The 10,114-nt window shown below is 57.3% G+C and overlaps 2 protein-coding genes and 2 non-coding genes across 4 annotated transcripts; 3 read left to right on the forward strand and 1 right to left on the reverse strand.

The window, feature by feature from the left end:
* The first annotated feature begins 499 nt into the window (after nucleotides 1–499).
* LOC139596142 (C-signal-like) lies at nucleotides 500–2,585 on the forward strand. The gene is made up of 6 exons (XM_071440171.1): nucleotides 500–661; nucleotides 1,019–1,070; nucleotides 1,235–1,422; nucleotides 1,720–1,878; nucleotides 1,973–2,092; nucleotides 2,401–2,585. The coding sequence occupies exons 1-6, from the start codon at nucleotides 515–517 to the stop codon at nucleotides 2,512–2,514; spliced, it is 780 nt and encodes a 259-aa protein (XP_071296272.1). The 5' UTR covers nucleotides 500–514; the 3' UTR covers nucleotides 2,515–2,585.
* Nucleotides 2,586–3,807: 1,222 nt separating this feature from the next.
* Nucleotides 3,808–6,021, forward strand: LOC139596143 (C-signal-like). The gene is made up of 6 exons (XM_071440172.1): nucleotides 3,808–3,954; nucleotides 4,311–4,362; nucleotides 4,567–4,754; nucleotides 5,053–5,211; nucleotides 5,570–5,692; nucleotides 5,908–6,021. Exons 1-6 carry the CDS (start codon nucleotides 3,808–3,810, stop codon nucleotides 6,019–6,021), a joined length of 783 nt encoding a protein of 260 aa, XP_071296273.1.
* A 1,601-nt stretch (nucleotides 6,022–7,622) lies between these two features.
* Nucleotides 7,623–7,694, forward strand: TRNAH-GUG (transfer RNA histidin (anticodon GUG)). The gene has a single exon. It is a non-coding gene; the product is annotated as a tRNA-His (tRNA).
* A 1,887-nt stretch (nucleotides 7,695–9,581) lies between these two features.
* TRNAK-UUU (transfer RNA lysine (anticodon UUU)) lies at nucleotides 9,582–9,654 on the reverse strand. The gene has a single exon. It is a non-coding gene; the product is annotated as a tRNA-Lys (tRNA).
* Nucleotides 9,655–10,114: the final 460 nt, after the last annotated feature.

Genomic DNA, 10,114 nt, shown 5'->3' on the forward strand with positions numbered 1-10,114 from the left:
GCCAGGACACCACGCTGGGTTTGCTCTCCCACTCCACAGGTCTTTGGCTCCACAATGAGGGAGAGGTGATTGTCTTGGAAAAAGCAGGAACAAGGCAGAGAACATTTGCTCAGGGTCACCTGAGGCACAGCTTGGTACAATGTGCAAAGACCATCAAGCCCACAGGATGCTTGTGAACATGTCAAGCCCACCTGAGCCATGGAGCTTCCCACATCAACCCACATGTTGCTGCCTCCCTCTTCACCCACAACAGCCCCACCTGGCTTATGGTATCAGGTTACCCTGAAAGGAATGCATAATTTTCCTGGAAAAACCAAGTGATTTTGCTGATAGGTAACAAGGATTGGTCCCCAGCCAGGACATATGTCCTGGAGCTCAAAGAGCTGGAGCAGTTACTCCTCCCAGAGAGAAGCCACTATTAGAGCAAGCTGTGAGTGGGTGGGGTGGGGCATGCTAAAAGGAAATATTAGAGAGCTGTGTAAACAGTGCAAGCTGGAGTGAAGAGAGAAGCAGCATGGCAGGGCTCCATGTCCACTCCGTTCTGGTGACTGGGGCCAACCGGGGACTCGGCCTGGGGTTTGTCCAGCATTTCCTGAGGATGCCAAACCCACCTCAGTGGATCTTTGCAACCTGTCGGGACCCCAAGGGACAGAGAGCACAGGTGAGGCTGGGCGGGAGGCAGGGCCTGTGCTGGGGGATGGGAGCACTCGGTGCCAGGGGGAGATTGGAACAGGGCTGGTGCTTGCAAGGGGCTGGAGCTTCAGCTGGGTACCTGTGGCACAGGGCAGCTGGGCTGAGACAACATGGGAGCAGCTGTGCATGGAGGGGATACATGGTGTGTTCAGGAGCTGTGGAGTGTTCCCCCTGTATCAGGATCAGGGCAGCTGGAGGAGGGTGCTGGGCACTTGGTGGTGCAGGGATGGAGCTGGAGGGACACAGGCTTTGGCTGGCTTAGCAGGGTGAGCCTTGGTAATGCTGTTCCAGCCTGTTGGTACCAAAGTCGTCACCCCTCTTGCAGGACCTACAGAATTTGGCCTCCGAACATCCCAACCTGGTCATCATCGCTCTTGGTAGGTTCTCTCTTGGCCCAGTTCCTCTGGTGAATGCTTGGGCACTCATCACAGCCCTGGGAGCTTCACACAGGAGGCAGCCTTGGGGGGGCACTTCCTTTGGGGGATACAGGGGACCCCAAACCACCATAGGGTCACTGAGCTCCAGTGTACTGGCTCTGCAGAAATTGCCGATCCTGCCAGCATCAAGGCGGCTGCAGCCAAGGTTGAGGAGCGCCTGGGGAGCTCTGGGCTGAACCTCCTCATCAACAATGCTGGAATGGTCAAGCCTAAGATGCTTGAGGCTGAAACATTGGAGGACATGACTGAGACTTACACCACCAACACAGTTGGACCCCTGCTGATGGGCCAGGTGAGTCCCCAGCACTACAGCACAGCTCCAGAAGGATCCCTTCCCCTGTGCTCAAACTGAACATGACAGAGGGAGTGAAGGGCCAGTGGAGGGGCTCCTGTCAGTGCTCTGGTGCCCTGATGGGCTCTCAGTTAATGAGAAGCTCATGGAGCCATGGGCTGGAGCTCAGGAGCTGGAGCCTAGCAGGGAAGAGGAGGGAGGATGCTCCCTCAGTGCTGGTGCCAATGTTGCCCACTGTGGAAGGAGCTTCTCCCCTGCCTGCCCATGTGTGCTCCTGTCCCCTCTGTCTCCTCGCAGGCCTTTCTGCCCTTGCTGAAGAAGGCTGCCCAGGCAAGCCCAGGCTCAGGGCTGAGCTGCAGCAAGGCTGCCATCGTCAACATATCCAGCATTGGCGGCTCCATCGCTTCTGCCTTTGGCTGGGAGTTGATGCAAGTCACCTCATACCGCTGCAGCAAGGTGCTGTCACACCTTTGCTTTCCCTGCCCAGCTGTGGGTTCCCTTGCAGCCCCCCTTCCCCTCTCACCACGGTCCCTGCATTGTCTGCCCTCAGGCTGCTCTGAACATGCTGAGCAAGTGCCAGTCCCTGGCGTACAAGGAGCACGGCATCCTCTGCGTCGCTCTCCACCCCGGCTGGGTGCAAACTGACTTGGGCAGCTCTGCCGGAGGCGTGGTAGGAATTCCCCCGGGGCGGGTCCATCAGAGCTTCTGTGCTGGTTTTGCATCCGTGGGAGTTGCTATCCTGAGCCCCTGTCCATGGCTTCCCTGCCTGCCCAATCCCTGCTGGGGCAGCTCCCGCTGTCCTGGTCCTGGGTGCTGGGTGCTGGGTGTCCCCGTGCCCTCAGTTCTTGTCTCAGTCCCTCCCCCTGGGGTTTTCAGCTTTCCCTTTGCCCTGGAGCAGCTCTTTCCCCTGGCTCCAGCTGCTCCAGGGCCTTCAGCCAGGCCTTGGGCATGGGCTGCATCTCCCCCTGTGCCCCACAGCCCCCAGTGACAGTGGATGACAGCGTGCAAGGGATGCTGAAGGTCCTCTCCTCCCTCTCTGAGAAGGACACCGGCACCTTCCTGGACTGGGAAGGCAACGTCGTCCCCTGGTGAGGCACCACTGCAGGATCCTGGCAGCCAAGAGGTCCCTTTGGCACTGCTCCCACCTCCCCCACATCCTCAATAAACTCCTGCTGAGACCTCCAGCTCTGTTGTGCAGTGCCAGCTCATGGGGTGACCCTTTCCAGATATCCCGCTCCTGCACTGGGGATTGGTGGTGCCCGCAGCTGCCCCAACCCACGGCTGTCACTGCCATCCCCATGAGTTCCAGCCAGCAGGTGCCATGGCACCGTGACTGCCCTCTGGAGACCTCCCCTCCAGGAGGCACTGGAGGGAAGACTGGCTCTGGAGACAGAGCATAGAGGCATCAGCTGCCAGAGTTTACAGACGTGGAGGATGCAAGGGGACCACAGGGGGATTGGGAAAGGAGAGAGAAGTTGCTTCCCAAGCCTTTTTCTTCTTGAAGCTCCACAGCCAAGCACCACATCCCCATGTCCTGGGCCGCCTGGAAGAGGCACAGCCCTGCTAGCATAAGCCAGGGAGTGGGTGGGCAGGAGAGGAGACATTTCCCAGGCAGGAGAGGAGACACTTCCTAGGCAGAAAATGCCTGTGAAGATGAGAAATGAGACTCAGTCCTGGGACAAAGCATCTGAACAACCCTCCTGGAAGGTTCAGTCCTGACTGCTGCTGTCCCAGTCTCTGCTTCCACCTGGGAGAACCAGGCAGGGGGTGGGTGGCTGGGCCAGCAGCTGGTGATGTGCTGGCCATGCAGGTACCCATCCTTCTGCCAGGAGACTGGATCCTCTGGGTGTGCTTCCCTGCATGGGAGCCTTGTTTCACTTGACAATCAGGGAATGGGCATTGGCTTGGAGGAGGCCAGCTCAAGGCAGAGAGTGTCTGCTTGTGGCCGAGTGAGGAATGTCCTGGCCCAGGGGTTCAGAGCAGGGGGATGAGATCAGCCTGTTCCCAGTGCTGTGTGGGTCTGATGCAGAAAGCCCTTCTTGTGAAGGTCTCAAGCCCATGTGAGCCCTGGAGCTTTCCACATCCCTTCCACATGCTGCTCCTTCCCTCCTCAACCACAACATCCTCTCCTGGCTTGTGGCACTAGATTTCCCGAGAACAGCAGAATTTTGCCTGAAACCGCCAAGGGTTTTTGCCCTTTAGAAACAAGGACTGGCTCCCAGCCGGGATCAATGGCCTGGAGTTTGAAGGGCAGGTGAGGTTGCTTCTCCTGGATCCAAGGGTTGGTGTAAATCCTGAGTGGGTGGAGTGTCTGTAGAAAATGTTAAAGGAACTATTAGAGAGTAGAGCAAACAGTGAGAGCTGGAGCAGAGGAGGACAAGCAGCATGGCAGGGCTCCACGTCCGCTCCGTTCTGGTGACTGGGGCCAACCGAGGCATCGGCCTGGGGTTTGTCCAGCATTTCCTGAGGATGCCAAACCCACCTCAGTGGATCTTTGCAACCTGTCGGGACCCCAAGGGACAGAGAGCACAGGTGAGGCTGGGCGGGAGGCAGAGGCTGTGCTGGGGGATGGGAGCACTCAGTGCCAGGGGGAGACTGGAACAGGGCTGGTGCTTGCAAGGGGCTGGAGCTTCAGCTGGGTACCTGTGGCACAGGGCAGCTGGGCTGAGACAACATGGGAGCAGCTGTGCATGGGATGCATGGAAGGAACAGTGCTGCTTGGTCATGGAATCCTCCCCATCCATTGGGTTCAGGGCAGCTGGAGCATAGTGTGGATCCACGGTAGTGCAGGGATGGAGCCAGAGCAATGTGGGCTTTAGCTGGGAAAGGCTGAGCCTCTGCACAGCCCCTCCAGCCTCTCCATGCCTACACAGTGCCCTCTCTTTCAGGAGTTACAGAATTTGGCCTCCAAGCACCCCAACATCATCATCATCCCGCTCGGTAGGTGCCCCGAGGTGCGGATCCTTTGCCCCAGTTCCTCTGGCGAGTGCCCAGGCTGGGCACGCCCTGGGAGCCCCGTGCTGGGAGGGAGCTGTGCCATGGGCTGGTGCCTGCAGGGCCATCGGGCACTGCCACCTCTGGGGGAACAGAGGGGACTCCAGCATGGGGACACAGGCTCTGACCTCCCCTGTGTTTGCTCTGCAGAAGTCTCTGACCCTCCCAGCATCAAGGCAGCTGCAGCCAAGGTTGGGGAGCACCTGGGGGGCTCTGGGCTGAACCTCCTCATCAACAATGCTGGAATTGCAAAGCCATGCTCCCTTGATAATGAGACACCGGAGAATATGATGCAGGTTTACACCACCAACACGGTTGGACCCCTGCTGATGGGCCAGGTGAGTCCCCAGCACTACAGCACAGCTCCAGAAGGATCCCTTCCCCTGTGCTCAAACTGAACATGACAGAGGGAGTGAAGGGCCAGTGGGAGGGGCTCCTGTCAGTGCTCTGGTGCCCTGATGGGCTCTCAGTTAATGAGAAGCTCATGGAGCCATGGGCTGGAGCTCAGGAGCTGGAGCCTAGCAGGGAAGAGGAGGGAGGATGCCGCCCCAGTGCTGGTGTCAATGTTGCCCACTGTGGAAGGAGCTTCTCCCCTGCCTGTCCATGTGTGCTCCTGTCCCCTCTGTCTCCTCACAGGCGTTTCTGCCCTTGCTGAAGAAGGCTGCCCAGGGGAACCCAGGCTCAGGGCTGAGCTGCAGCAAGGCTGCCATCATCAACATATCCAGCATTGCCGGCTCCATTGAGGAGATGTTTGTGTGGGAGTTTGGACAAGTTGTCTCGTACCGCTGCAGCAAGGTACTGCCAGATTTTGCTGGGGGTGGGCTCAGACATTTTCCCCTCCGAATTATCACACTGCCTTGCAACCTGCCCCTCAGTCTGTGCCCCTCTCTATGCTATGACTGAGGTGCTGCCAGTCCCTGGGTGCCCATCACAGCTCAGTTATGTGCCTGGCCCTAGGTCCTACCTCTGAGAGACATGATACAGTGGGGCTTCATCTGGGCTGGGCATCCACACAGGGATAGTGAGGGAGCATCTTGTATCCCAGGAAGTGGCCCCCTCTGCCCAATCCCTGCCCCAGCTGTGGGGTCTGCACATGTCCCCTTTGCAGCCCCCCTTCCCCTCCCAGCACCGTCCCTGCATTGTCTGCCCTCAGGCTGCTCTGAACATGCTGAGCAAGTGCCAGTCCCTGGCGTACAAGGAGCACGGCATCCTCTGCGTCGCTCTCCACCCCGGCTGGGTGCAGACCGACATGGGGGGTGGAGGAGGATCATACAAGGTAAGAGATCTCCTGTCCATGGTCTGGGAGAGCCTCATCATTTAGGAATGCAGAATTTGCTGGGGTCTCATGCTGGGCTGTGTGAGAGCTCCTGGGCAGGTACCCTGGAGCCACAGGAGGGAGGGAGGTGAGGACTGGGAATGCTTCTTGCCCAGAGCAATGATGTGTGTCAGGGCAGACCCCTGAGCACAGAGCTGTTTCTCTCTGCCCCACAGCCTCCCCTGACAGTGGATGACAGCGTGCAAGGGATGCTGAAGGTGCTGTCCTCCATCTCTGAGAAGGAGACTGGGGCCTTCCTGGACTGGGAAGGGAAGGTCGTGCCCTGGTGAGATGCTGATTCAGGGTTCCAACTGTGAGGACATTTGCTGCCTGCACCATGTTGTACCTGTCCCTTAGTAAATGAGTTTCCACAAACAATTAGCACTGTGTGTGAGTCTCCTTCCCTTGATCTTCTATTAACCATCACTGAGAATCCTCACTGGTGCTTTGAGAGTTCCTCTCAGTTATTTCCGCATATCACTGAGTTGGGTTGGTCTGAGCATTTGTTCTTGTCTAACTGGGCACCTGGACACCATCCTGATAGGAATTTGTCCCTGGGCTTGTCCCAGAGGTCTCCCTCAGAGTGGCAGCACCACCTTACAATGACTCAGGCACTCCTCCCAGTGATTCATTTCTCATTTTCCTGTTCAAAGTCCAAGAAGAGCACTGCTCATTATCAGCTCCTCTACCACATAGGTCAGGAAGACAAAACCTGATGTGATCTTCCTTGCCTTGCTTATGCCCTGCTGTGTTCCTCCAGCAGGGATCAAGGTACTTAAAAACACTCATGAAGACCAGGGCCTCAAATGGGAAATCTCAAGTGCAGTCTTGAGCCCTCTCAGGGATGGAAACCTATTCTGTGTTCCTGTTAAATCCTGTCTGTACCTCTCTTCCTGGCAGGTCTGCTCCCTGCTGCGAGCTGGTGTGTGGAGGCAGGATAGGCTCCTGGTGTTGTGTACATTTCCATGGGGCACACGTGGCACTGGAGGCTCCAGTGATGAGCAGAGGTGCCCACAGGTTCTCTGGGGCTCACCACGGGGCTGATAGAGCGGGGTATGGGACCAGATGGGCACGTGGGGCCTTGGGGTCCATGGGGACTCCGGGGATCCCCCACTGTGTGTCCTGTGGTGCATGGAGGGGTGGGGAGGAGCAGGGGCATGGTTCCCACAGGCTGTGGGCTGCCTTGGGTGTGGAGCAGGGAGCTCTCACCCCCACAGAATCCTTTCTTCACCACCAGCACTGAGCCCAAGCTGCACCAGGGCCAGGAACAGGAAATGCAGCTCTGGAGTGACCAAAGTACAATTCTGAAGGCATGAAATTGGGGGGCAAACACGGAGAAGGATCATGATCAGGCAGGAGGTGGCAGTGGGACCCTGGGGATGATGGATGATGGGGATCAGGGACACTCTGGGTTACCCAGACCTCCCTGACTGTATCCTTCCCACAGCACCACTCAGCTCCCCATGGAGATCATTGTGCCATTTGTTGAATTTTTAACTGAGTCCCCTCAAATTTGTCGTATCGCACAGGATGCTAAAATTAATTCATTAATTCCTCACCTCTTGTACCACTTACATTAGCTGAAATTATTATAACCCTGAATTTGGCTGTATTATAGGATGATGACCCCACTGCCTGAGGCCTCTTGCAGCAGTCTCATGTCCTGGGTGCCACCCCAGCTCTGCTCGCGTTCTGCACAGCTCAGGGCCCCGTTCCACACTGCCAAGGCTCTGAGCAGCAGCCTCCAAATCCACCCGCACCCTCTTCAATTAAACAGGATTTGCTGGCCAGGCGGTGCTGGGTGTCGGTGCCAGGGGAGGGGACAGTGCAGGGACAGTCCCTGCCGTGCTGCTGATGTGCGGCACACCCGGCGGGTGGCAGGGGCCCCTGTGCTGTGATCGTATAGTGGTCAGTACTCTGCGTTGTGGCCGCAGCAACCTCGGTTCGAATCCGAGTCACAGCAACTTTTGTCCCCAGCCGGGAGGGAGGCAGCTCTGAGGGGTTTGAAAAGATGTCGAGCCCCGGAGGGGACCACAAGTTTGGGTGGTCCGAGAGTGACCAGATTGACACCGACAATGATTTTCCCACCTCCAGTCGCTGTGCAGGGTCCCTCCAGTGAGGCTGCAGTGGAACTTCTGGGAAAGCATTCCAGCTTCTCCGTTTTCCAGGCAAACTTGAGAATTTAGGGGAATATGCCCAACGTTCCACTTCCTCAGAGTTTTGCAGAAAGAGGACCAGAAGATGCTGTGGGGGCCCTGCAGAGTGAGGAGGTGGGAGGCAGCGGCTTGCTCAGCTCCTGGCCCCCTGGGCATGAAGGACCTGCCACGGCAGAAGGCAGATAACCAGATTCAAGTCCTGCTGCTGGCACTCCCCGCGCCAGGGGAGCAGGATTGTGGTTGAAGGATCTCCAGGGATGCTTTCACAGCAGAGGCAAAACCCACCCAGAGCTGAGGAGTGACCCTGTGAGGGTTTGGGAACTCGAGGTCTCACGGGCACCAAGAAGCAGATGGAGATCTCTGGGCGCACCAGGAGATGCCTCAGCCTGGGGAAGCCTCTCCAACTGTTGCCTTTACCCCTTGGAGCCTTGATGGAGTCACCCCGTTTGCTTGGACTTGGTGCCCTCTCCTGACAGCCGCGCAGAACTCGCTCTGGTCGGCAGCTTTCGGAGGAGGAGCGACACGAGGTGTGGCCAGGCTGGTGGCGGGGAAGGCACCACCCCAGCAGTGGGACTGAGCTCACTCTGGGGGCATCTGAGAGCAGCCGGAGGCTGCAGCACTCAGGCAGAGGGGCTCAGGAGTCTGCAGGGCTGGTGCTTGGGAAAAGGGGAGGGTGGATTTTTTTTCTAGCACAAAATAGATTTATTTTCTTCTGTATCTTATCCAGAGCAAGAAATGGAAAAAAAATCATTGCACATTTACTTTTAGGATTTACAGTTTATAGGGCACTTACTTGCACAACTTCATACTCCTCCAACATTCATTTACTGAAAACACATATTTCTTTACTTAGGGAAAGCTCAAAAAGCATTTTTTCTGTTCTAAAGATAAAACAGGAGGAAGAGAAGGCAAACATCTGGAGAAGCTGCCCATTAGCAGCAGCAGTGCCTGCCCCACTTTTACCCAACCGAGCAGCAGAAACACAAGGAAATACATAACTTCTCATTCCTCTTTATTTTAAACTTACCTGAAAAAATAATTTACTGTGCTTGAACAACTGATGTATGTTCAGGCTGAAAAACATAAAAAAAATTTTACATAGGACAGGGGATATTTTTCATCCAAAATTGTTTGATATTCTGTTAAAATAATTTCTATTTTGCAAAAATATCCTGAAGTGTCCCCACACCTATAGGGCAGTTCAGGTCCTGGCTGAGGCAGTGTGGTGGCCCCACAGGTCACTGCAGCCTCTGCTCTCACATGAGCAGCATTCCCTTAAAGTGATGCAGGGCTCTGCTGGAAACCTCCACTTATCACCCTGCAGTGAAAAGGTTCTCCTGACCCTTTCAGGGTTCAGCTGGAGCCTCCTGTGTTCCAGTGTGTGCCCATGGCCTCTGGCACTGAGCACCACTGAACACAGCCTGGCTGCCCTCCCAGGAGAGATGCTCCAGTCCCTTCAGTATCTTCACGGAGGTTGTCACGCAGAAAAAAACAGTTGCCAGCAGGAACCTTTAACAACTCTGCCTGAAGTCACTTGGGGTACCCGAGCACCCTTCACTAAAGGAAGGGAGGATGAGGAAACCACAATTCCCAACTTCTCCCCTGCATCAGTTGCCCCGGGCGGGACGGGACCGTCCGCTCCTGGCAGGAGGTGGCGCCGCTCCTGCCCCAGGGCTCCTAAAGGATAAAGCCACCGCCTGAACAGGGGCTTGAACCCTGGACCCTCAGATTAAAAGTCTGATGCTCTCCCAACTGAGCTATCCAGGCTCACATTTGGGTTTCCGCGTGGTCTGTGGCAGGTGGGGCAGGACCCCACTTTCCCCAGCATTGCAGGGACAACCTGGGCACCCACTCTGGTATTCCCCACTCCCACGCCGCCCCAACCAGGCTGCCAGCGCAGGCCCGATGAACGCCCGGCTTCTGGCCATCTCCCTGGCGCTCAGCAGGCACAGGACGCGCCCTGCGAAGGCGCCGCTGCCGCAGGGATGCGCAGCACGACACGAGCGGATGCTGCGGCAGCGGCTCTGCGGCCTCCGCCGCTCCCGGAGGGAGCCAGGACGGCCCCGCCGCGGCCACGAGCACCAGCGCTGGCCGGGGCCGAGCAGGGCTCCGGCCTCTGCTCTGCTCTGGCTGCAGCAGCCTCGGCTCCAACCCCAGTCCCGGCCGCGCTTCCGCAGGAGCCGCCTTCAAGCACAAGGGACGGGGGGGGCTGCGCCCTTGGGTCACC

This window comes from Agelaius tricolor, unplaced genomic scaffold (assembly GCF_023055355.1).
Source record: "Agelaius tricolor isolate 1412-34295 unplaced genomic scaffold, bAgeTri1.0.p SCAF_15, whole genome shotgun sequence".
Taxonomy (NCBI): domain Eukaryota; kingdom Metazoa; phylum Chordata; class Aves; order Passeriformes; family Icteridae; genus Agelaius; species Agelaius tricolor.

Bases quoted from the DNA above. Each gene is read 5' to 3' on its own strand.
- LOC139596143 (XM_071440172.1), top strand. From the start codon at position 3,808: ATGGCAGGGCTCCACGTCCGCTCCGTTCTGGTGACTGGGGCCAACCGA. The intron at 3,955-4,310 runs GTGAGGCTGGGC...CCTCTCTTTCAG, and splicing joins CCAAGGGACAGAGAGCACAG to GAGTTACAGAATTTGGCCTC. The intron at 5,693-5,907 runs GTAAGAGATCTC...TCTGCCCCACAG, and splicing joins GTGGAGGAGGATCATACAAG to CCTCCCCTGACAGTGGATGA.
- LOC139596142 (XM_071440171.1), top strand. From the start codon at position 515: ATGGCAGGGCTCCATGTCCACTCCGTTCTGGTGACTGGGGCCAACCGG. The intron at 1,071-1,234 runs GTAGGTTCTCTC...CTGGCTCTGCAG, and splicing joins CCTGGTCATCATCGCTCTTG to AAATTGCCGATCCTGCCAGC. The intron at 1,423-1,719 runs GTGAGTCCCCAG...GTCTCCTCGCAG, and splicing joins GACCCCTGCTGATGGGCCAG to GCCTTTCTGCCCTTGCTGAA.